The sequence below is a fragment of the Micromys minutus genome (assembly GCF_963924665.1).
Source record: "Micromys minutus genome assembly, chromosome: 23".
Lineage (NCBI taxonomy): Eukaryota > Metazoa > Chordata > Mammalia > Rodentia > Muridae > Micromys > Micromys minutus.
The window spans coordinates 13,950,162-13,976,756 of NC_137958.1; the positions used below are offsets into that span (position 1 = coordinate 13,950,162).

At 46.7% G+C, this 26,595-nt stretch overlaps 1 protein-coding gene across 3 annotated transcripts in view; it reads right to left on the reverse strand.

Annotated features, from left to right (window-relative positions):
* MAGI2 (membrane associated guanylate kinase, WW and PDZ domain containing 2) overlaps positions 1 to 26,595 on the reverse strand; it is a gene marked incomplete at both ends in the record, with an annotated part of 1,373,853 nt that overhangs the window by 26,387 nt on the left and 1,320,871 nt on the right. For 2 of the 3 annotated variants that reach the window (XM_080936244.1, XM_080936243.1), the window contains one exon: positions 17,450 to 17,588. In XM_080936244.1, coding sequence (XP_080792370.1) covers positions 17,450 to 17,588 — 139 coding nt within the window. Of the gene's footprint in view, positions 1 to 7,731; positions 7,821 to 17,449; positions 17,589 to 26,595 lie in introns of all 3 variants that reach the window. The other variant, XM_080936245.1, reaches the window with a different exon arrangement.

Consider the following 26,595-nt stretch of genomic DNA (forward strand, 5'->3'; position numbering starts at 1 on the left):
TGGTGCCCCGTGCTTTTATCCTTAAAAATACTGTGGGAGGAATTTTCTTCTGAGTCACTGAGTATTCTATGCAGCAGATCCGTAGAGTCATCTCACAAACCTGCCTGGCCGCAGCATCCCTACCAACCACGCCCCACCTTCTCAGCAGCTGGATACTTGAGATGGGAGTGGAACTAACTGGTAGGGTTCATCTCTTTGTAAAGAGCTCGTTTTGTTTAAAAGACAGTTCCAACCACGTTGCTGTGTGTGCCTGGCTTCTTGCTAAGGTCTGCATTAGTTACTCTTGTGGCTGTGACCTGAAGCCATTTCAGGGAGGAAAGGCTCACTCAGACTTACAGTGGGGAAGGCAGGGCGGCGGGAACAGGACGGCTGCTCACAGAAGCAGAGGATAAGCAGGAAGGGAGGCTGGCCCACAGACACGAGGTAAGACCCGTCCCTAGTGATTTCCCAGCCTTCCCCAACGACACCATCAGCTTGGGACCAAGTCTTCAAACACAGGAGCCTGTGGGGGCAGGCTGCATTTCACATGCAGAGCAAGGCAAGACTGAAGATATTCTAGGGCACAAGGCACCACATCTCCTTAGTGCATTCTTCTAACGTGGCCATCTGGGGTGCTTCCCTGTCTTGATAATTTTAAATAGTGCTGCAGCCAGCATGGGTGTACAAGTATCTCTGGGGGGGGGTCCCATTCTTTCTTATCACCCCTCAGGTACAACTGTTAGGTCCCAGGGCGATTCCACTTTAATCACTTGAGGACCTAGCATTCTGTTTCCAGCCGCTCTGAGAGTTTCATGCTACTGTGTGCTGTATGTCCGATTGTGGTCGTCCACGGTGATGTATTAATCTCTTTGTGGTTTTGGTCATTAATCTGATGATTACCGATGTGGACTATCTTTTCTTATGCTTGCTAATCATCCCTGTTTCTTCTTTGTATCTTTTAACAACTGAAGCATAAGAAGGACCGCCTATTGAGGACTTTTGAGTCGCTTCAGGCTTTTGGATACGGAAACATAGCCTCTCCCCTCGGGGCATTGTACGTAAAAGACAAGAGGAAACAGTTTGAAAGTGAGAGTAGACATTTAGTTCCTGGGATTTGTTCTCTCTCCTCAGGTGATCTTTTTTAAATAATCACAAAACCCTCCCTCCATTTCCTTGTTTTCAAACTATGTTTAGTTCACCAGGAGACAATGTTTTAACTCAGCGCAGGTCGCAGGGTAAAACTGTCTATTGATGTCTCTCCACAGAAATGCCAACCAGAACGGTCATTTACACACCAAACTATTCCACAAGAGCCAAGGTCAGATGAGAGACCACTGTGCCCGCTGCTAGAGTTACAAAATGCAAAGATGCTTGAAGGCAGGCAGGAGGGAAAGTGTTGGCTACGTCACCGGAAGCTCCTGTAACTCTAAGTAGCCCATGAACACAAACACGCAGGTAGAGGGGAGAGGGAAAGAGAATTAAGTTCAGGACTTCACTCCCACTACCAGGCCAACTATGGTGAGACTTAATGCCATGGACTGAGATGATAGAACAGAGTCAGGGAAATGTTGATGGCATCGTAGGGAAATGCCCAGTAGGGAGCAAGCAGCTCGCCACAGGTTTGATCTTGACCTCAGTGCTAGGGCGGCTGTGCTGATATCTAGTATCGGCCAAAATGCCCATGAGCAGAGTTGAGCTCACAGATGGAACCCCAGCATCAGGCAGAGCCTGACACATGAGCATCAAGGTTCCCAGTCCCTGGGCATGGCCTGAGCATCCTCCCTTTCTGTCCATCACTGAATGAGCTCTTGTAGTGGCAAGACTTAGGAGCATCCCTGGCACCTGTGCCCCAGAGAGATGGACTTAGTTTCAGTGGCATAGGCCTTAATGCTCCCAGAGTGTAACCTGGGTGACTTCTGGTGCAGGTCCTAAGAAGGTTTCTGTTTCCACCTGGATTTTCACATACATGTGTGAGCTCCACTGTTCACATTTCTATAAGCATCCTTGCCTTCTGGGTCCCTACCAGAGTCATATGATAAGCCCTGCTTGAAGAGGTGTTAGAGCCTTTCAGACCTAGTTCTTCAAGATCTTCCATATTCCTTACACAAAAGTTTGAGAGACTATCCACGTGGTCAGCTGTGGTCCACAGACCTCATTTTCCGTTCACACTTTCTGTGTCTATAGTCTATGAGTGCCCCCCAAATTCTAAGACAACAGATACAAACTCTGTGTGCAACCCCTTTCTCCACCTCACCCCCAGTCCTGTCTTAAATGGCCTGAGGAGGGGCCTCCATGACTATGTTTCAATATAAAACCCCCAAGAGACCCTAACAAGTATCTAGGATTTTAAACCATTTCCAGAAATATCTCCCAGTACCCATAAGTCTCTCCTCTGACCACAGCAATAGGATGTTTAATGTTTCCAGTAACTGCCCCTTCCTAGAATCCCAAGGTCTCTCGCCTCTTGCGATTCCCTGAAGGAGCAACATGTTTCCGTCTCCGAGTTCACTTCTCGGCTCCCTGTCGGCTCATTGTCCCCCCTCTGGTTTCAAAGTCCCCACGATTCTCATTTATAGTCTTCTAGTTTTAGTTTGTTCTTCATGGTTCCTCTCGATATTCAAAGCTCTGCACTAAGGACCCAGGCTGGAAGCAAGAGAAGCCACGCGAAGCCCCTGTTCTCAGGGAATCGAGGATTCCGTCTAGAAGCAGGGGGAGAGCAGAGGTTCTGCTAACCATGTGGTGGGGATACGGAGGATGGTGGTGACTGTTCTAGTGCAGCTGACACACAGCTATGTGACTGGATGCTGGACAAGGACAAAGGGAAGAAGGAGGTCAAGCCGTGGATGAATTTGGGGTTAGCTCTAAAGGTGTGTGTATGGGTGTGTGCATGCATGTGGGTCTGTGTGTGTGTCAGAGTGTGCATGTGTGTAAAGGCTTTCCAGGGAACAGCCCTTTAGGATATTTACTCAGTGGGGCTTCAGTGGTCAGGAAGGAGGATTGGCCCCCACGGTAAATGAGACACAAGTGTAATCTCGGAGAGTGGGTCTGTACAAAGGCACAGTGACTTTTGGAGTGGAGGAGATGGTCGGTGGAAAGTGAGGGAAGCGTTGCTCAGGTGTGAGAACTTGCTGTACAGACATGCGAGTGTGCGTGCGCGCACACACACACACACACACACATATCTGAGTAGGAAAGTAGGTAAGGTACAACTGGGCAGCTAGGAAGGCTGATGGTCAGACAAGTAAAATTCAAGTTCGGATTCAAGTTTGTTACTTTAGAAGGCAAGGTCATGAATAAAAATTTGAATACAAGAAATGACCCACCAGGCACCAGCAAGGTACTAAGGCTTCGGTATAAAGTAAGAGACAAAAAACCATAACAACCCCTCCCCCAAAACCAAAAAATCCAAACAACCCAGCATCAGTGTGTTTGTATGTGCCTATGTATGTATGAATGTGCCCGTGTGTGTGTGTGTGTGTGTGTGTGTGTGTGTGTGTGTGTGTGTTAAATGGGAAGACAGCTGGGGACCCTGGAGGAGTAATCAGAAGTTCTAACCCAGGGATCTGTGATGTTAACTCTTACAGAGTGGCCCAGGGGATGAAGACTGGGGTCAGTTACCATGGCAAGATTGGTGGTCTTGGAGAAGACTTTCTTCCCTTTAAAATGGCTTTGATGGAATTTAGATTTTAAAATGCAGCTTACCACAAGGAAAGTGCAATTAGAGAGAACACTTTCCTCTTCAGAACGTTAACCAGAGAAGCAACACAGTGTGCGGTTCCAGTGGGGGTGTGATTAAGTGTTCTTCCTATATGTTCCTCAGAAAGAGTGCTTCTTTGAGAGAAATGAGATGTTTTCCTCACCCCTGAACTCTGGCTCCCCTGCCTTACTAGGCAGAAAACCAGGAATTGCTTTTCATGACTGGAGTAGCAGGAGCCTGGCTGCCCAAGGTGCAGGTCACCTGGCAGGTCCCTGAAGGCCTGTGGTGAGGTCCTTGGTGTGAGGACAGCCCATTTCCCACCATGTTCACCATAGCGTCTCTTGTGAGTTGTGTGCCTGGCTTTGAGCTAACCCAGGCAGCAGTGTGTGATTATAATCCTGAGTCTGACAACGCTCATTTTCCAGTTCTCTCCCCAGCCTATGCCATGGAGGAAAAGCCACTTAAAAAAGAGTATTTCTATTTATTGTCAGCACTGGAGTGCTGTGTTTTTAAGAGAATGGGTTTAAGGTAATACTTCTTCAGTAGAGAGTTCTACCTAATCTTTTATTATTTCTTTGGGAATTTAATACAATGTGGTCTGATTATATTCTTCTTAGTTCTTTCCCCTAACTTCTCCCATATCTATCTCTACCTCCCTATACCCCAAGCTTTACTCTTCTCTCCTTTAAGACATTTGATGGTCTATCAACTCCAATTTGTTGATATCTATATCTATATCTATATCTATCTCTCTCTCTCTCTCTCTCTCTCTCTCTATCTCTCTCTATCTCCCTGTATCTCTCTGTATCTCTCTCTATCTCTATCTATCTCTATTTATCTCTCTCTCTCTCTCTCTCTCTCTCTCTCTCTCTCTCTATATATATATATATATATATATATATATATATATATCTCAACACCTTTAAAACTGTCTCTCAGCTCCCCAGAAACTACCAGCTGTTTGTTGCTCTCCAGTCAGGGGTAAGAGCTCACAAGTGCCTTCCCATTGCATGCTGAAATGATTTCTGGCTTGATATTGTGCAAGCAACCACACCTACAATGAGTTTATGAGCACAGTGATCCTGTTACCCGCCACTCCTCCCTCTAGGCTTACTGTCCCCCACCCTCCCTGGTCTGCGATGGTCCCCGTGTGTTGAGGAGAGGTGCGATGTAGGTGTCCCATTTGTGGCCGAGAACTCAAGTCTCTTATTTTTCTGCACTCTGAGAACTAGTTTTTCACCTGGAGTCTTGCAGGCAGTTCTCCCAGCAGCCCCTAAGACCTTCCCTTGTGTTCAGTATAACTTTCCTGCCTCGTAGGCTGCTGAAACCAAGGCACACCAAAACCTGCCCCCTTCACCTGCCTTTAGCTCACTTTGAAGACTACACATTTTGGACCTTACACAACCGAGTCCCCACTAGCTTGTCTGTACATAACTCCTTCTCATTTTCTTGTTTTCTTTTTTCCTTTTTTCATCAGTGGGGATTTAAAGTAGATCCTCACAAATACCAGACACATGCTTACCACTGAGCTATATCCTTAGCCCACTTTTATTTTCTTGAGTTAAGATCTTTTTATGTTTCCTAGGCTTGACTTGAACTAACTCTATATATAGCCTTGAACTCACGATTACCTCACACAAGTGTCCATCAGACTCCTGAGAGACACAGTTACAAGCCTATGCTTTAACTCACCTTGTTTTCTTATCCTACAAATGCCCCCAAACCCTATCCTTGGCCGCCTCCCTCCATACTTGGCTGGCTGGGAAACAGACTTTACTTTGAGCTACTTATCTGTGCAATGTGCATACTGTGTGCTGGCCGGAACAGGCCTGGCTCAGCACCACTCCCATCCCTCAGTCTCTCCCATAGTCTTGGTCTCCTTGCCATGACTGTCATACCTACTGTGTTCATATTGCACCTCTTGGGCAGCCCATCCCTTGGCACCCCTGTTCTTCTAAGACTCCCACACATTCAGGTTCCATCTCTGTACTTACCACCCTGTTTCAGGATGGCTTCATGTGTCTATCAGACCCCTGAAACTCAAGTCCCAAGCAAACCCGATAGGCTCCCCTAACTCTGACCCTCCATGTCTGCTGCTCACCTGCTTTTTCTATCTCCATCACTGAAGAGTTGAACCATCTAGCAAATTTGGACTCAACGTGCTGCTTCCATACCTTCAGGCTTCCCCCCTCCCCCGCCCCGCCTCCAAGGCCTTTTACCATTTAGCCAGTTTGGCATATTATTAATACATTTTCCTGACTCCGTATTAGCTGTTTCCTCTACTTTAATGCAGTCTGACGTCTTGTCCATTCAAGTGGAACTGCATTTGTCACTGAAGGTCCAAGTAAGATGTCCTATCTCAGGTAGAATGTTCTGGAACTCTTCTAAGTAGACTTCACAGAAGTTGCTTCACTCCCTGTCTTCCCTCGTTCTCCCAAATCCGGTTGTGATGCTGAGTGCACACTCTTAGCCATCTCTGTATCCCTAGTAAGAATGCAAGGAGACCAAGCCTATGGGGTACTTAACACAGTGGAGTTTCCCCTGCCCAAACAGGGCTTGGATTCAGTCACTGTGAATCCTCAGCTCTTTCTCTTCCCCTTTTCTCTACTCAAATGGGTTGTCGAAGACCTCCTCATTCCAATGGGTTATGCTGAGTAAACCATACGGGAAGTACAGGTTTCCCTTTGTTATAGCAGAAATGCATTCTCTGGTCACTGGATTAGGTGTTTCCGGTGATAATTTCATGGCCCTATTACACAGCAACTTCCTGCTTTGTGTGCTACCTTTGATTTCTTGATTAATAGGTGATCCATGAGAGGCAGACACTTCACAGTGGTGATACATTTAAAACTTTGTTTTGTTTTGTTTTGGTAGACATCTTCCGGGAATGACTGTGACGGGGTACAGGTGTACAGGTATTTATATCAGTGTAAATTGCTGATAGGCTAATTAAGCAATACACTCCAGCGAATAGCATCATCTTCCATGTTAAACCTAAGTCATTCCTGGGTGATAATGAGCAAAAGCATTGAGGATTGGGAAGTACGTTTCATAAAGAAGTCAGAACTGGCTTAAAAGAAGTTGGCGGCGAGACGCTTAGCCATGCCTGCGGCAGTATATAAACAGGCAGAGTCAAGCCAGAGCTGAGACACATGTCAGCGTGGTCACTCTTACATGGCCAGCATGGGACACTCTTGCGTGGGCAACTGTGGGGACTGAGCATGAGCTTTAGCTGCCTCTAACAAGTCTAGCTGACATTTTAAAGCCCCAGTCCAATTAAAGTGTGGCTACAGCCACAGCCAGGAAGGGCTTGTCGGTGGGAACATGGATTGCTCCAGGCCACAAGTTGTTGCTTGATCCATAGTTACAAGGCCGCCATCTACGTCTTGTTTATGTCTGTGGGACATACTTTTGCTTTCCTCAAGAATTTTCACCAAACGATAAACTTGCATAAAGTCACCACCTGGGAATACTCATTTAGAAATGGTAGAATATTGTGTGGAATGTAAACTTATGTCTGGTTCATAACTAGTCACAAGTACTTTAAAAAACACTTCTCCTTAAACCTGGTGCACTGCAGAGGATGGAGGAAGGAAGATCAGATCTGGATAGTTCTGACTGCCGTGAAGCAGGCTGGGAAATACCCATGATGCCGTGGGCAGGGGGCGGGGTCAGAGGGTCTGCTAACAGTGGCTCTTTCTACCTCGTAAAGGGTTGCATTAGTGCATTTGGCTTACAAAGAGCTAAACAGACACCCAGGAGGTGCAAGTGTCTGTGTATAGACTCTGCTGAGCAGACACTGTTGGTCTACCTCGTGCATTTCTTCCCATGAGGGGCATCCTAGACTGTTCTCCCTAGGGTGGGAGGCCTGTCAGATTCTTAGGAACCCTTAACTGTGGCCTTCTTACTTACAAGGTCTCAGTTACAAACGTTCTCCAGAGCTCTAGCAGCACCTAGACAAGCTACTACGAAAGAATGCATCATAACACCAGTTAAAAACATATGCAAACCAAGCATCATTAGAGAAAGATAATATGCATGCAGAGTTTACAAACCGTGTCTTTAGGGTGGCCCAGTAAGTAGAAATATGGGGACCCATGCTTGTCACTTTTCATGCACATGGAGAGGCTGGAAGGTACCATTCCTAAAGGAAGGGGAGGAACAGCCTAGGACCAATCATTAGAATTAACAGAACCAGTGACAAAGACATTATTACTGTTAGAGTCCAGATTCTTAGTATGTTTAGAGAATAAAAATGATCTAGGCAGTAGAAATAAACACTTTAAGTAAAGCTAATCCTTCCAGGCATGCAGCAAAGTGAAATTAGTGAAAGACCAAGCTATATGTCTATTTCAAGAGTAGATTTTTTTTTTCTTCTCAAAATATCAAGGGCATCCTGAGGTGCTTCTAAGGAGGCACACACATGGGTAAAATTTGAACAGGCAATGCCAGAGTTCTTATGGTTTTTTTCCCCTCATAATAACAGTTGTCTTAGTGATATCAGCTGTCATTTGAGGACCGGTCATAGTAATCGTTAATAAAGTTGAGAAATTCTAAGATACGAACGCGGAGTTCCCGTGTTCACATTTTAATTTTTTTTTTAACATTCTAATAAGTCCTTCTAGTTGTCATCTATAGTGCTCTGCTTATTTGTATTCAAAGTTTACAGCTGACTTGCTGGATGTAATGGCTTTCGAGGGGGAAAAAAAAAGCAGAGGGAAAAAGCAGCAGCCCATTGGCTGTTCCCCTGCACGCTGGCGAGCCTCTGTTCTCAGCCAGTCTGTAACAGCGGCAAATCGGCCCCACAGCCTCTTGGCCTCGCAGCTAGTGGGCTGAAGTTCTATGCAGTCATGGCCCATAGAAATTCTAGAATAACTCGGGCCACTAATCTCCAAGGTAGAAGTGACCACGAGAGGCCCCGTAATGCCCGCTCCTGAGCTCTCTGCTGACATAGCGTGAGACATCGGTATTTCTCACTGAGGTTCATGCTACCCAAAGAACTTAGTTCATGGAGCTCAGACATGCTGAGGTTATTGTCATCTTTGTCAGAGACCTCTGATGACATCCCCTGTGTACGCATAGCCAGCTTGCTCCTCCATGGGATCTGGCTTTCCTGTACAGAATGAACCAGGACCCCACATCAGTTTTGGATTGTGTGATGGGGTGTTTATCTAGCATGTACCGTGTACGAAGGCAGGAGATTACAGCGGGAGACATACCTAACGCAGCGGGTTAAGTACGGAGAAGACCCTCCCTGTGGTCAGGAAGTCAGTGCTTGACAATGAATGCTGTACGTGGAAATTAAAGTTCGGGTTTTACTAATTGAGTTTCACCATTTAGCCCTGCCAAGAAGCATGTAATTTCACATGGAAATCATCAAGCTGCTTCAGTGTTGCACAGAGAAGGCTCTCCCTGCGTTTCAAACATGGCCTCTAGTCGGCTTGGAAACACACGCTATAGCAAGGGGACTGCAGGCCCAGAAGGTGAAAGGAAGGAGCCAAAAAAAATGTGGCAGTGGGAGGGTGCACCGCCATGAAGGCAGGAGAATGGAAACTGCAGGGGGTGTGAAGCACAGCTTTGCACACGTGAGGGGAATATTTGTGCGCTCATAATAGGCTGTGGCCAGCTCTATACCTATCACCCTGATGAGCTCAGCATCAGCATCACATACTGCAGAGTTCCCCCAAAAGACTAGGGATCTTCCTGGAAATAAGAAAGCAGCCAAGCAAGGCCCAAGGCACTGAACGGTTAACAGATACCCGGTGCTGAGAGCTAGCGTTTGTCCTGTTAATCTTTTATTTTATCTAATCATCGTGTTGAGCAATATGTGACTTCGAGAAAGTTTAGGCATTTTCTTATAATTAGACCACATTGTGTAGGACCAGAGTAAGGCATTGTGATCTCTATCTTTGATTCCAATGGAAGGAATTCAGTTCAAAGGAAACATTTAGGGAGTCTTTGTGAGGACAGGATGCGAAAGCCACACTCAGAGTTTGTGGATGACAAAATTCTAGTCTTCTGCTGGCAATGTGAAAGCAGTGCTCAGAGCGGCGTTCCCAGGGGTCAGAAGAGGGTGGCAGACACTGCAGATGCCATTATCCATCTGTTCCGCCCCAGAGAATACACACCGCTGAAGGTGAGCTCCAACCCAAACAATGGCCATTGGGTGGCAGTGATGTGTAGGCTTAGCGCTTGTAACAAAAGAGCCGGTGTGATGGTCCAGGGGAAGTATTTATGCTTTTCTCTCAAATTGTCTATGTGCTGAAATGAATAGAAAAAAAAAAAAAAAAAAAGCTGACATTAGGTATGCAGCTCACTTGGAGTTGCCTAAGTAGTATATGGAAGGCTCTGGGTTTGCTCCCCCAAACAGCATAAATGGGTGTGGTGCTGCCTTGTAAACCCAGCATCTGGGAAGTGGAGGCAGAAGGAACAGAAGTTCAAGGTCATCTTTGCCTATGCGGTTAGTTCAAGGCCAGCTTGGGAGACCCTGAATCAAGAACAGATGAAGTAAAAGATTAAGCCTCGGGCTGCGGGGGAGATACCAGTGGGCAAGAGCACTTGCCCAGTCGGAGTGAAGAGCTGAGTGTGAATCCTGGCTCCCAGGTAGAAAGCTAGGCACTGTCTCTGCAGTGCCTGTAATCCCCTGCCCTCTCCCCCTGCGCTGTATATTGGGGAGACTGGAATATTGCCTGGGCTTGTGGGCTGCTAGCCTAGATCAAAGTTGATGAGGGACCTGTTGAAAGTACGGTAGATCAGGACGTTCTCTTCTGGATCACACCCGTATATACACATGTTCCCCCCCCCCCCCCACTCATGCACATGTGTTCGTGATAGGACTCACAGTATTCTGGCATAAAAATGGCCTCTGGCAGGTTTTTGGACTTCGGGAAAGTAGTGCAGGTACTTTTGAAGACATGCTTTGAGAGCTGGTGTTTGCTGGTTGGTAGTGGCTAGACCTACCATGAATGTGTCTTAAGTTACTGGCTTGGGTTTGCTGGCTTTGCCCTGAGCACCGGGGACAGTAGAGCTCTGTTGGCAAATTCCTTTATAGAGATCAAAACCTTTCGTGCAGTGTCTCTGTTTCTGGACAAGAGAGAACCAGACAGCTTTGCTGTGAGGCACCAACTCTCTGACGTGTGTAGCTCAGGGGTAGGAAACTTGTCTGGAGTCAGCTCGCTCAGGCTGTGAGCCACAGCTCCAGTCCTCATAAGAAGAGTGGAAGCCACTCTCAGATGGACAGACAAGAAGGCAGGAGATAGAAAACAAAAGAACAGTAAGAGAAAAATCTTGTGTGTGTGTCTACAGTGTAAGGGAGGGAACCCAAGACTTCACACGTGCTAGGCAAGTGTTCTCCCAAGGTATTATAACCTTTAATTTCCCCCGTTTCATTTTTGAGACAGGGTCTCCCCAAGTTAACTCATGCTGGCCTGCTGCTTTATAGCCCTGCTGGGCCTTGAACTTGTTCTGTCTTTGCCTCTAGAGTAGCTGGGATTCTAGCTTTATGCTATCAGGCCTTCTTTACCCCCACGGAAGTTCCGACCTCCAGTTTCCCTGAAATGGAAGAAACACTGTCTGGAACTGGGGACCACCCTGAGGCCCAGCACACAGCTCAGTGTTTCCACCGAGCTAGCTGCCTCTGCTCTTGCACTCCTGCCACAGGCTCAGCTTTATGCCGTGGCAAGCACCCTCACACGTGCTGTTCAGCATGGGTGACGGGCAGGGGGCTCTTTAGCATTTCCAAATATACCTGAGGGATTCTTCTCGAAGGGGCTTGGCAAAGATACCTCTTGGCTCATTGACCTTTCAAAATGGATGGATTTGGGACTTTAGGGAGGCTAAATGCCTCCCAGCCCTGCTTTTTTTTCTTTCCTTTTTTTTTTCTTTTAATTTTTACTTTTTATACTGTGTATGTGGTCTATGGGGCTTTTGCAGATGGTGCACGCCTATGTCAGTATATCCCAGGGACTGCCTCAAGGTTGCAGTGTGAGGCCCCTCCAGGCACTTTATCATTTTCTTACTCAGCACGAGGTGTTCCTGAGTGATTTGTGGAGGTGCTCATGGATAAAGAGGATGTGCTCAGCCGCGGATGCCAGAGGATGAAATTAGATTTGAGAATTTATTACTGGGGCAAGGCACCCTTGCCCGAGTGACAGGGCAGGTGAACTGTGCAAAGGCCCTGGAGCCATGTGTGGCCCCAGAGAGCGCCACCTTGGTGTGGCCAGGGAAGCAATGGCTCTCCTATTGTCCTTCATTAGGGGGCAGATGAACACACTGAACCCCAGCATCTGGGACCGGTTCTGACTGTTCCTGACCCGGCTGATAGCCACAGATCTGTGAGGACTAGGTCAACTCCGGCTCACTAGCTTGGAACTGGTAATTCACATCAGGTCTGGGAGGAGGTTTGCTCATCCTCAGCAAGGTCTTCCTTCCGGAGAAAGTACAAGTTATTAGCAGGACCATTACAAAGGAAATGCTTAACAGACCAAAGAGGCCAAGTGCTCTTCAAGAATTCCTAATGCTCTAGAAGTGCTTGTTAAGTTCTATGAATAATTAATAAGCCTATTTTAGGTTTTTTTTTTTTTTTCCTGAGAGCAGATTCTCTTGGGCCTTTCCTTCAGCTGCCACTCTGTTAGAGACAGCCTTTACGTGTGTCAGCATTGTCCCAGTGTTAGCTCCCTGAGGGCAGCCCCGCATCTTATCCTCAGTGCCTACAAAGCGTGGTGCACATAGTAGGTGCTCAGTAAATTTTGATTTTAGCTGAGGAGCTATTAATTAAATGTCAACCAGTGATGTTACTCCAGGATCTGCCGCACATGCAATATTTGGTAAAGACATATTTCCTTGAGCTCATTTTTGGTAAGGCAGTGAAAGGAATTGCTGAGCAAATAACTACAAATAAGATTATGAAGATATGCTTATAATATTTATATATGTATGCATGCATCATCATTGAGAAGAGTAAGCAAAAGAGTATCCAACTAAAGACAAATTATATCCTGAAGGACAGGATATAATTGTCATAAGTCACTGTTCTTATTGTCGACAGGGAGACTATTAACTTAACAACTACTTAGTTCATTCCTTCAGGAGCAGCTACTGACATAAATGGGTCGATTCTCTTCTCTCACAACAGTTTCATAACCCCTATAAAAGGCGCCCATTTTATTTACCAAGGGCCTATAATTTGGTCAAAACACATTTTTAAGAGATGCAATTCACTTTGAAAGCGTAGTTAGAAGTACAGTTCAGATAACTGGCTATGTCTTTCCCTTCATGTGGCCTGGTGCTGCTGGGCTGCTCACACGTGAGAATTCGGCTTCATCCCGAGTCCGGCATGGCCGCCTCCAGCTCGTCCCTTCTCCCGTTGGCATCTGGACCCACTCCAGTGTTGTGCACATAAAGAGCTTCTCTCTTGCTCTCTGGGAGAGTGAGTACGGTAGACCCCCACGGTAATTGTGTTTGTATCATTTGGAACAGCAAGTATACCAGAGGGAAATGCTCCATTTCCCTGTGAAATATTCTGGGATTTTTAAATCCAAGGACACTTAGGCGTGCCTGGGATCTGGCTGGGTGGCTTGCCAGACAAATGTGTGCTCACTTCCGAGTGCCAGGTCTTGAATGTTAATGAAGGACACCTGTACCTCAAAGGCAGGGCGCTAATTTGTTTAATTTATTCCTGGGCAGTTTTACAGCCTTGGGAGCACTCCCTCTCCCCCTGCCCTCTTTAGGTTTAATTTCGGTAGCAGCTCCCCGGCGCTGCCAAGGACCCGAGCTGGGTGCTCATCTTTGCCCTCTGAGTGGATGGAGGGAAGTGTCTTTATTCCTGCCCGCGGCTGAGAGGCATGTCGAGGGACGAGGCGTCCACACTTGCGGCTCGCCGGGTTTATAATCAACAAATCCTTATCCCGAGGACTGCGCTTGAAGTGCCTATCTGCCGAGTTTCCCTTTCAAGGACTCGACTGTGGAAGCAACTTCTCCTTCAAAGCCCTTATCATTTTCTGTCTCCCTCTGCAGCTGCTCCTTGGCCTGTGTTCAGCCGTGACCTGCGCGCTCCTCTTGTTGACTTCTCCCCCTGCTGCGGGCTGAGGTGTCACCTGGCCACCAGTCTTATGGTAATTACGCCCCGGCTTCTTTGAGGGGGGAGTTTATTCCTTCCTCTGCTCTTTTGGCGTCTCGGGGATTTTGCTTCAACAATGATCTGGCACATCGCTCTTGCTGATTTTTTTCCCCCTCTCTCCTTCTCAATTGTACCCACATTTATCTCTCTGTCACAGATCACCCTAAGAACTCGGAGCTCTGCTTCCGTACTTCTCTCGACTGAGATCAGCTTTTCCTCGACAAGTCCCCAAGTGTAGATAAGGGGTCCATTTCCAAGCTGTTCTGTAAGCAGCAGAAGGCACATGGGTGGGATGCCTTAAAACTTGTCCCCTACGGTTGGCTAGACGGCTTCATCCTCATTGGTCAGCTTAAGCCCCAAGAGTCCCTGCGAGGTTAAGCATACCTGGGACCCTGATATCTCCTTTCGATGATCTCGTAAGGAGCAGGCCAAGTTTAGGATCTTGAAAAGCAAACAAAGGAAGCATACAGGTTTAAATGACTACTCGACAAGGGAAAAAAAGTCCTTTTCCTGTGATCAGGCCATTGCCGGACAAAGTAGACCGTGTTCCTGATTCCATCTCATGGCGAATGCAAGGATTTTCTTGTGTTATTACTTACCGGCGCTTCTTGTTCTCAGGAGCATTTTATTAAAAATCGCACTCTGGCTTTATCACAAACAACAGCAGCAAATCCGTTTCATGAGACAGTCTTATTTCATGCTGATGCTGGGAGCACTGTTCCTTGGCTGCAGGCACTGTGTGTACCTTGGGGTCATTTATGTGGCTGCGAATCTAGCCATGTCTCTGGGCTGCTCCTGATGCAGAACAGAGGTAACACAGCAGGCCAGGGACCACGCTGCTTAGAAACACCAGCTCGCGAGGGTGGCTGTATGCTGGCAACATGGCTGCACATCATCTGCAATGCTAAATACCGTGAGCTCTGTGCTGTGCGCCACACTCCCCTTAAACGGCTCATACAAATGATGCCATTGTATTCAACAGCTGCTTTCCTTCCAGGAGGCTAGAATTTTGCTGCTGTGCTAGGCAGGGGGTGCCTGCAGGGCCAGCCCCAGAGAAATCACGTGTACCGAGATGCTCGCTGATTCCCTGGGTCCACAGCTGTATTTTTGTTGCTTGGGGCAAAGTACAGTCTCGGTGACTCACCGCGGAAGAGCAAGCGTGAGCCTAAGAGGGTGTCTGGGTGTTGATGCCTCCAAAAACTGCCTGAATCTGCCCTGAACGACTGCGCATCTGTAGCTATACTCGATATCCCGGAAGTTCTCCTAGCAAATCTCTGGATGGAGGAGTCACCCTGGGGGGGGGGGGGAGCCTTTGAGCCCTGTGGTTAGTTGCTAGAAAATTCCGGAAAAACCACTGGGTGGCATTATCATCAAAGAAGCGGAAGTGAGTCTCATCCTCACTCCCCACTCACAGAGGCACATTGTTCAGCTTACCTGCTCCTGCAGAGCTAGGGTCCACTAGGTTTATGTCTGTTCCTCTCCTTCCCTAACGGGTGTCGCCTCACCTCAATTTTTCTTTTGTTTCGTCATCTGTAAACTAACTCTACAAGGTCCACATCTTACAAGCTAGCGAGTGCGGGCATCATGGGCACGTGTCACTGGATGTTTAATTTAGGAAAAATATTCACCGAGAGCAAAACCTGTCAGGCTGCGGCAGCGAGTAACATCGCTATGGAGACCCTCAAAGGGGCGCCCAGACAGTTCAGAGAGGCTCTGTGTTGGTTACTTTGAGAATTTAACCGCCCAGCTATTTTTGGATGATGTTAAGAATGAGAGAAACGTTGACAGGGTCTTGGGTATCGGTCTTGTTCCAACGCCATGTGTTTGTGTTTCCCACAAGAAGAATTAAGGATGGTGCACGAGAAAGAGGCAGAGTTGTGTTAGGTGTTGAAGGTCTGGATCAAACTGATCCTCAAAAGAGCAAGGGGCCGAGGGCAGTGAAGCAGGCCTGAGTTACTTTACACAGATCCACTTGCGCATTAAGAATGAAATCCCTTCCTAGGGGATAGTCAAGTCTTGCCGCGGAGCGGAAGGTACCTTTAGGATGAGGTCTGTTGGGAGAAGTGACAGAGTCCACAGTTCCCTTTGGTATTGTTGCACCAGATGATGTTCTAGGGAAATATAATGTCATCCTATTCTGGGACTTCAGATCCTTCACAAAGGGGTCGATGTTGGGGTCATCGATCAAGTCTATACTCACTGCTGATATCAATGCTTAAGAATAATTTCTTAGATCCAAGGGTCGTGGGTGGGAACAAGGAATGAAGAGGTCCCTTGGGCGCAGAGCTGGCCCCGCAGAGCCACAAGGGCCTGCTAGCTCTTCATGCAGGGATCTTCAAAGACAAAGGGGTGTCTCTGAGGGCTGAGTCTTGGGATGTTGAGATTTTAGCCGAGTTCAGGGCACTGACCTGCCCTACTAACAAGGGGGTGTTAGCAGTCGTTTAGACAGCATATACGAGCAGCAGCATTTGAAAGGGAAAGATATATTATAGAAATATTTTTCTAGGTAGGAAATGGGCTGGTGGTCAAGATGACTCGCTTTATATAGCTGGTGGATGTGAAGGGACCCCGGGGGCCCGCAGTTAGCTCCTGCTGATACTCTGAACAGTATTCTGCGTGTCTCTTCACTGTTGTCTGTCTCTGACGCTCCCGGGGAAAACATTTCTAGGTAGGGATAGAACCCAGGGCCAGTGTGTGTTACACTGAGCCGTGTCCCCAGGCCCTGAAAATATCTTTAAAGATTAGATCAGGTTTGGAGGTTTCCACATGATTCCGGCTCAGCTGCGTCAGCTACACACCGTGTTCGATGTTATTGGGGCCTGCAGCAGGCTCGTGGGAAACAACAGCTTTAGACACTCTTGAAGTCAAACTATGATTTAAAATGCACTTTAGAGCTGTCCTCAACCAGGCTCCAGCTCCCCCCCCCTCTTTCTCCCCGCCCACTATCCCCCTCCTCTGCCTGCAGAACAGACTGTAGCTCTCAGCTCCTGTTCCAGGGCCACGAAGGCTGCCACACTTCCGCCATTACCCTGACATGATGGTAATGAACAAACCCTCTGAAACTTTAAGTCCCCAATTAAATGTTTTGTTTTATAGAAAAAAAAATAGCGAGAAAACCTCTCTCAAAAGCATTGGAGAACAGCATGGGAATGAATTTTTTTTTTTTTTTTTTTTTTTTTTTTGGAATCAACTCTAAATGCCGGGGAAATGCAGCCACGCAGTGAGCTGAAGTTAGCATTTTAAATCCCACGCCCTGAAGATTGGTTCTGGCTCGTCCCCTGGCCCAGCTTCTTAAGCCTATAGGACAGTCTAAAGCATGTGTGGATTTTAGAGAAAAACTGGTAAATTCCTGCAGACTCAAATGAACAGAGCACTATCGGTCAGATGATAAAGGTTCCCACATACAAGTGGTGTTGGCTCTCCCTGCACGCTCAGAGATGCCCTGTGAGCTCACACGCTTGCCGCTTTAAACACTGCCTAGTGTCACGAGGTAAAGGGTTTGCACACATGCACACACGGCTTGGGCTTAAGTCGGCATGTGTGCTTATTCATCTGCTAGAAAGTGCCTGTTCTGGTGGCGAGAGCCCTCGGATGCAGTGTGTGCTTGTGATGCACAGAGAAAGCAGAACACAGATGGAGGAGAACGTGGAACGCACCATACTCCGGGACCTGCCCCGTGCCTCTCTTCAGCAGCAACCGTGCTCTTCTTCCTCCAGACTTGATGAGTTCTATTGCTCTGGCGTGGGTCATGTCTCTCGTGCTCTCCCCGTTTATCTCAATGATCTGATCTCCGACCTGTAAAGATAAGAGGAAGGAAGTCAGGCAAAGACGGTCTGCATTTCCATACAGCACTGGAGCTGTTGGTCTGACTCTCTGAAGAGCCTCATCCCTGGCTACCCCCCCTCCAGTCTGACTAACTTTACAGAGGCTGTCCCACTTGTAGCTGGGATGGCAGAGGCCTTAGTTAAAATGCTGGGCATTAAAAAAAAAAATGGAAAATAGATCTGATGTTACAATTCAAATGATCCTGGCAGCTTTGTTTGATTGGAGAAGTAAATATTCTGAGGCTTTGCCATTGATCACACTGTCGGCTTTTGGCTTTGTGCGGTGACTGTTTAGCATGTTGGATGGAATGATCAGTCTCCGTGCTGCTCTGAGAAGGTTTTGCTACGCATCATTTACATTTCCCTGGGTGCTACCACAGTGTTTGTTACCTCCGTGGTTAGCAGTGCTTAGATATTCCAGTTTGATGAGTTCTCGATCATCAAATTCCTTGAATTGAAATGAGATCCTCTGTTCCCTACGCATGATGAGTGCCCTTGTGAAATGTTTGCACACTCACACCTGGTTGCCAGAAGATGTTTGGTGAGGCATCATTCCCTCTGGAATTGCCAAAAATGCCAGTGCAACTCCCAGAGGACCATTATTGCCAGGGGCTTTTGAATTAAAAGATACTGAATTTCAGAGCAAATTACTTAAGACAAATGAGCCAGGGAAAACACAATGAGTTCCTTTGCAAATAAATAAATAAATACTATAGATGATTTATCTCTCTCTTTTCTAGATTTCTTTTGAAACAGGGTTTCTCTGTGTAGCCTGGAACTTGTTCTGTAGACCAGGCTGGCCTTGACCCAGTTGCCTCTGCCTCCCCTGTGCTGGGATTAAAGGCCTGTGCTATCACCCCCTGGCACAAATGGTTTTTCAAACAAAGAAGATCTCATTGTAATTAATATCTATAAGCAGAGAGAGTCAAGAAGGAAAATCTACAGCAGAGTGTGTCGAGCAGGCGGAGGAGGGAGTGGTTGCTGTCACAATGGCACTCCCTTAGTATGCTTGGTGGCCTTTAGGGGCACAGGTTTGGGGCAGTGGAAGAGGATGTCATCATCTCTGTGGTATCCATATCACAAAGGATAACTCTCAAGACTAACTTTCATTAAACTGAAAGTTAATGCCTCTGCTGGCTAGAGTTATGCCAACTTAAAGCTAGAGTTACCTGAAAGGAAGGCAACTCATCTGATGAAATGCCTCTATAAGATCTTGCTGCAGGGCCTTTAATTATTGATTGATGTATAAGGTGCATAGCACCTGGTGGGTGGTGCCATCCTTGGGCTGGTGGTTCTGGGTTATATAAGAAAGCAGGCCAAGCAAGCATGGGGAGCAAGCCAGTAAGCAGCACCCCTCTATGGCCTTTCCATCAGCTCCTTTCTCAAGGTTCCTGCCCTGGGGTACCTGTAATGACTTCTTTAGTATGAATATGGAAGTGTTAGCCAGGTAAACCCTTTCTTCCCCATGTTGCTTTGGTCATGGTGTTCAGCCCAGCAGCAATGATGCTAAGACAGTCTCTCTTCATGTTTCCTTAACTGTCACCTTTTCCTTTGAGGCAAGAGCTATGTCCTGGAGTCACTATGCATCTAAACTGCCAGCACAAGTGGGAACACTTATCTTAACCCATGGAGTCTTCCTGCCCTGGAAACCTTAGGGTTCAGAAAAGTCACATAGAGAAGGGCCCTGGTTCATTCTGTGTTTCTCACTCTTGCCCAGCAGGTTATTGGCTGCATTCACCTGGATACCCAGAAGGTATCTCAGCAGCAGAGAAACTCTTCAACATCCCCCACAAAGCCAGATTCTCTCTTATGTTCTAACCCTTTAGGATCAGGATTCTCCTGTCCACCCATGTACAAAACTACAGTTTGTCCCATTTATAGCAAAGCATGCATCCTGTCCCTGTGCAACCCTGGTGGCTCTTGGTTTCACTTTATCATATTAAAATCCCATCTGGAGCCACCTTGTAATCTCTCTTGTCAAAGGAGAAAAGAAAGAAAATTGCCTAGAAGCCCTTTGTGATGTAGTTTGAGAGCCACTAAAACAGTATATGTCAACAGCTAAGATGTGTAACTGGGACTCTTTCCCTGACAGCACCACACCCACGCTTCAGCAAGTTTTAATCTTCTCCTTTAGCATCTTCTTCTTAATCCCCTTGCTTAAAATCTATGCCCCCAAATGCCATTTAATAAACTGTCCTTCTCCTCTGAGCGCCTTTCTACTTTAAAAGTCCCCCAGCTCTGCTTCCTAATGGTGCATCCTGAAGTTCTTTTCTGAAGCCAAGAATCCTGGGTTTGCTTGAGTCAAGCTCCTTAAGAGATTGAGGGCACACTTGCATAGCTGTGCTTCATTGGTACCCTTACACGTGTTACCACTTACGTAAGCCAGAAGTGTGGGCTCATGAGTGTGTGTGTGGTATCTGCTGGTGCCCTATTGTTGGAAGTATGGGTAGCTGTGTGTATCTGGCACGGGTACTGGGTACTGAAGTCAGGTCCTCTGCAAGAGCAGCTAGCGCTCTTAACTGCTGAGCCATCTCTCCAGCTCCAAAACTCCTTTTAAAACACACTGATTCTCGGCACCTGTCCCAACTTTCTTATGAATCCAGTGGTGAACCAGCTCAATTCTGGCCTGTACCTGGATCAGTACAATGTTCTCTGACCCCTCTCCGGTCCGGTTCTCAGCACAGTCGTTCTTCCTAAGGGAAGCATTATGCTGACAGAGGCATCAAGAGTTTCTTCACCTTCCCTTTCTCATAGGCCAGCATGTCTCAAGTCCAACTGAAACATCTTCTCTTCTGGGTCTCCTCAAGCAGAGGTTTCTAGTCTGTTCATTAGTCATGGCTCTCCCTCTGTTAGAGGTTTGTAACAGAGACTTCCCACGAGACTCTGAATGTCTCCATTCATTAATCTGTTTTTAATGAACACTTATTGTGGCCAGAGAGTTCACCGATATGGAGACAAATGCAGTTTCTATTTGCAATCTGTTCTCTGGTTGACGGAGAAAGTGTGTCGGGATGACAATAGTCACTGTATATTGACTATGGCCCTTGCATCCGTGAACCACTGGGAACAGAGAGACAGATGTTGACCCCAGAATGCTGTGTATAGACTGCCAGGAAGGACTGCTTGCTGCTGGCAACGCCTCACCCGAGGTTTGACACATTAAGAGAAGCTGCCCAGCTGAAGGTAGAAGAACACGTTCTAGACGAGAGCATCTCATATGAGACCTGAGTATCTGAGAGCATTTCATTTCTCGGGAACGTTCAGAATTCAGTGTACCAACTTAGGGACTTGGGGTTTGCCTTAAAGGCATCAGCTGGGCACTGAGCACTTTCAGTAGGGAGTGCGCTGATGGAGAAACAGGCTGGTAGTTAGATGCTTCCCTGGGTGGACTGGGAACACAGGAGGTTGCTATGGTGAACCAAGGGTTGTCACATTAGCCACCCAAGTCCAAGTGAGACACTTATTTAGGAGGAGACACACCCTTGTCTCCTTCCTTAATGTTAATCCAGTGGGGCAGGTCAGGAATATGTCTTGGAAACCTCTCCCAAGAAGGCAGGTTCGCCTTAAGATAATACACCTTTCATCCCCAGAATACTCACCCCCCTCCCACAAAGTCTCTATAAACAGCCACAAGACTTGGCTGGGTCTTCCCGGCTTTCCTTAGAAAGGCATGGCTTATTTCTTCTTCCTCCTCCACCTCTTTCCCCAACCCCGTTCTGTACTTTTCTTTTGAATGCTGGACAAAACCTAAGTATAGGTTTAAACTCTTTAACACTCAGCCCCCGTGTGTGGCTGACATCTGCGCCAGTTCATCTTCTGCAGCACCCATCCAACCACCACAGGCAGTGTGAAACTCACACCTTGCCATCCCTGGGGGTGGGTGGGGTGGAATGGGGTGGGTTGAGTTGGGGGTGTTCCCTTTAATCATTAATGAGTTGTCCTCCAGCTTCAGTTTGAGTTTATTTGTTATTGATCTTGCCTTTGAGAGTGTCCCCAGATTCTCTCATTAAAGAGACTAAGGCCTCAAGAGGGGTCCTTCTATCTCCCTAGTGTCATGTGATGGCTTTGCTGGTTCTCCCTGGATTTCTGGTAACACTTCTTTCCCGCTTTTCTGATTCTTTAAATGCCTGCACTCTGAGATGGCATCAACCTTAGGTGTTGGGGACATAGGTACAGGGATTAATGAGGGAGGGACTGGGCCCTTGATCTGAGTAACTGGTGTGAGACACAATGTGTACTTGTGAATGGAGTATTTCCAGTGCCTCATCTTGAGATCCGACTCCAAATTCAAACCCAGGTAGCCAACATTCATTTTCTGATGCTGCTGCCTTGAGCCGAGAGACAGACTCAGAGTCTGTAGTGGTCAATATTAAAAAGAGGGGGCCGGTCCAGCCTGGCACCCCACCATGCTGCCCTCAGCTGCTCCCTGACCCTGGCGGTCTCTCCCACGTGAGTTCCGGCACCAGCGGTCACCTTCTCTGCTAGCCGTGAACTCTGCCCACATTCCAACCAGCCTGACACATTCAAAACTCCAGAAACCTGTAATGTAGTAATGGTTTTCCTTCAGATTTCCTCTGTAAAATTTACACTTCACTTAATGTCCATACTATAAACTCAGAGCCAATTGATATGATTTGCCCATTTAGACTCGTCAAATCATCCTGTACAAATCCATCCCTTATAAAATATTCATGTCTACCTGTGGCTAATTTAGGCCACATGGGTCTGGGTCATCTTCCTTATTCTCCACCTTTTCCCTACTCCTCCTCTCTGGCTTCTCCCCTTTTCCAAAACTCTGTCCCCTCCTTGATAACACAAACTGTCCTATCACAGGCCTAGTGCCAGCCCCTCTTACCTAAAGACAACGACCTACAAGAATCATGTGTAAGAAGAAGGGTGAAAGGCATGTTGGGTTGTGCCCTTGGCATCCTGGGCTCTACATGAACATAGCTTAGAGGCACGGAGATCTCTGCTGTGCTCAGCTGCAGTTTCCCTTTGCCGGACAGCAGTGTTGGAGGGGAGGGCTTTGGTCAACCGTGTCTGAAGTGGAGAAGAACAGGCTTCAGGAGCTGCACGTGCTTGGGGGAGTGTCCCTGGGAGTTTCAGGGGAGACCTGGGATAGTATTGTCAGAGTTTGTGGGAGGCTGGGGTCTGCTTTGCGCAGATTTTATTTTATTTTTTATTTTTTTACAATTTCCAGTGCTTCTTGTAGGGTCCAATCAAAGGAAGAAGAGAACAATGCTGCTGCCACTTTAATCAAGGTCCCTTTGTCCTCCTATGGGTGAGAGATAGCTGACCCCTGTCCCCTGTGTGTGTGTGTGTGTGTGTGTGTGTGTGTTGGTGTGGTATGTGGTTTATGTGTGTGTTCACGTTTTTTGAGATAGGGTCTCTCACTGAGCCTGGAGTTTATCAATCTGGCTAGACTGGCTGGCCAGGAAGCCCTAGGAATCCAGTTCCCGCCTCCTCAGCACAGGTGTGCACCGCTGTGCCTGAATTTTTTACATTGGCATTGAGGATCTGAAATCAGGCCTTACGCTTGTGTAGTAAGCATAATACTGTACTGAGATTTCTCTCCAGACCCTCATTTCCTTACTTATCAGGAGCAACAAGAGTCTGAGAATACTCAAGATCTTACTACATTTAGAAGAAAAATCACTTAGGCGTGGAAGTGTTTAGGTGATAGAATGGAATGAGTTTGTTCATGGTTACACAGAGTGGCTGGTTACCTTGCAAAATGGACCAGCTCAAGAGGAAGAAACAGTTTAGCCCCAGCATGGAGATTCCGTCCCCCCTGCCCTGTGCCAGTATGAATGACAGAGTTTTCCATTTTCATTCCAATTCAGTTGCATGTGCAATCATTTTAACCGGAACTAAGTATGTTCATTTTCATCCGCTATACATGAATGTATAAGGAGATAGACTTGGTGGTGAAAGATCTTATTATTATGATCTCATTTAACTTCACTCCCATTTTTAGTGTGTGCTCACAAAGCATCATTTTCCTGTTTCACAAGATGAGAAATTAACACCAAGCCCACAGTCTTTCAGGAAGAAGGAAATGACTCAGTGTTTATGTTCTTTTTCCCTATCTGCCCCACTTGTAGAGCTTGCTTCAGGGATTGGTGACTGAAACAAAACTTCAAAGACTGCCACATGTGCTTAGAGAACTTATAAAATACTGTATTTCAGAATTCAGGTGATGAAAGGGGGGGGGCAGGCAAGACAAAGGGGAAAGGCAGGGATGGAGGGATACAGGAATGGAGGGAAGGAAGGATAGAGGAGAAAGAGGGATGGAGAGGAAGAAGGATGGATGGGAGTGAAAAGAAACAATCTTAATCAAGGCGGAGGTGATTCAGGACCCATGCGTTGCCTGTAGCTTTGTATTGTCCTAGGAAATAGCAAATTTAGAAAATTATGCAAAAGATTTGGAAATATTATCATCTGTGGTTCCCTTGGGGGCAACTCACAAGCTTTAAGAAAAGCTATGTCCTGGGGCAAGGCAGGCTGAGATGTATGTCAGCCTGCAACATAGCCTATTAAGTCCTCTGTATTCCCCAACGTCTCCGGGTCCTCTACCCTGGAGGAGTTCTCTTTAACAAGATTAAGTGATTAACAATTCAGGTGTTAAAACTTAATTCTGTGCTGTCTGTGGTCATGCACATACACACATACACACTTTGGTTTTTGAGATGTTCTTTCTCATTATGTTATTTGGGCTGGTGCCTAATTCTTCATCCTCCTGCCTCAGTCTCCCCCAATGCTGGGATTATAGGCACGCATAACCACACCCAGCTCTGGATATAATCATATAGCTAACTCAAATAGAAAGTATATGGTTTGGCTCAACAGAATCTTTATAAGAAATACACTAAATATGGGGGGGTCATTTTAGCTTCCTTGTGGCCATCTGCATAAACTTGCTTAGTGGGCTCTGTTTATTTATTTACTAAGTTTTTGTGGGGAGGTTCTCACTTGAGCCTTGGCTGCTATGGAACTTGCTGTGTAAACCTGGCTAGTTTGAAACTCATAGAGATCTGCCTACCTCCACCTCTGAGAATGCTGGGATTAAAGGTGTGTACCACCACCCACAGCCCGTATCGATTATTATCAATTATTATGCTTACCTGACTACAGTACAAGAACCAATTTTACTTGATTTTTTTAAAAAAGTAGTTTTTGTTTCTTTCTTTAATACATTTACTTATTTTATGTATATGAGTACACTGTGTCCGTCTTTAGACACACCAGGGCATCAGATGCCACCACAGCTGGTTGTGAGCTACCATGTGGCTGCTGGGATTTGAACTTGGGACCTCAGGAAGAGCTGTCAGTGCTCTCAACCACGGAGCCATCTCTCCAGCCCTGATTCTTGAGCGAGATGATCCCAGATTATCGTCTGGCATGAGAAACTGGCTTCAGAGAAAAACATACACCCATGGATAACAGATAACCTCAAGTCCTTACTTCATGAAGGTCTGAGTGTCAGCCACATTTGTGGCTAATTTTCTCAGGTCCCATATCAACATCATCTTATGCATCACTGACAGGCCGTTTCATCATGGTGACTGTCATTTGTGCTCGATACACCTCCTTGACAGGCAGGTCCTCAGCTAATCAGGTATGAGGCAGTACAAGCTTGCTTTGCCTTTCAGTTACTCCCAGTGTATTTATATACAGTGTATTTATATAGAGACATAAACTCTGGATATCTCAGATAGAACTCAGATTTTCTGGAAATACTGCCCCAGCCATACAATTTCTATAGTGTTTGTGGGAAACTGGATAAGGTCTCCAAAATGGTGAATCAGACACACTACACTCTTAGAGGGAAGTTAGAAACAAATCCTAAAGGCCTGAGAGAAGGAGGAAGGGAAGTTGAATTGAGTGACATCAAAAGAGTGCTAGGGAGAAAAAAAATATCAGAACTGGGGTCTTCACTGCTCTGGAGATCACTTCTGGGACACATATAGGAGGATGCTGGTGGCCACAGGATCCCTGCTGGAGTGACACAGGCATCAGCCTTACTTGACAGTGACATATTTTTTTAAAAATTTCTGAAATGTATTAGTGTTGTGTGTGTGTGTGTGTGTGTGTGTGTGTGTCTCTGTGTGTGTGTGTGTCTGTGTGTGTATGTATACCTGGTGTCTGTAGTGCCCAGAATAGGGCATCCAAGCCCCTGGAGTCATAGTAACTGGTGGTTGCCAGCCAAGATGTGGGTTCTGAGTACCAAAACTGGGTCCTTGGCAAGAGTGGAAAGTGCTCTCAGCTTGACACCTCTCTAGACTGACCCTTTATATTTAATGTCAGTTTTCACGATTAACCTTTGTTACACTTTCTATTATTACCAACCTCCTCCTCCTCCCCTTCTTCCTCTTCCTCCTCCTCCTTATAAAATGCTTGCAGAGCCCAAGGCTTCATGGATAGCAGGCCAAGCAGTCCTTCTGAGCATATATACACCCAGCCCTGTCAGATGTCACTTAGGAACCATTTACAGGGAACACACTTTCCTAGGGTTTTCTGTTAACATCTCATTCCTCACATTAGACTGTAATCGAATTAGACAGGATGCAATTACTCATCACACGGCCTGGGACGGGACCCTATCAAGTCAGCAGGTTCTTCCAAAGACACAACTCTGAACCCAAGTGGAAGGGGAAACAAACAAGAGTTTTCAGTTACATGCTGAAAACTGAGATTCTTCCTCTTCATACTGTATCCTAGGTAGTACTTATTTAAGAGGGAAATGTTCTAATATCTCTCAGAAATGTGCAATGACCCTGCAAATGGTCAGGGAGGGTCCTTGATCAAGGCTGAATAAGAGCACATACCAGCCTAGGCCGGATGGAGGTGAGGGCCACAAGGGAGTTTAAGAAGTTACAGGCCACTGTGTGATGCTGAGGGCTGACGTGAGCTGTGGGTGGCGTACTGTCCCCTGTGCTTTTATTACCCCTTTAAAATATGCAGTCACAGTTCAAGAA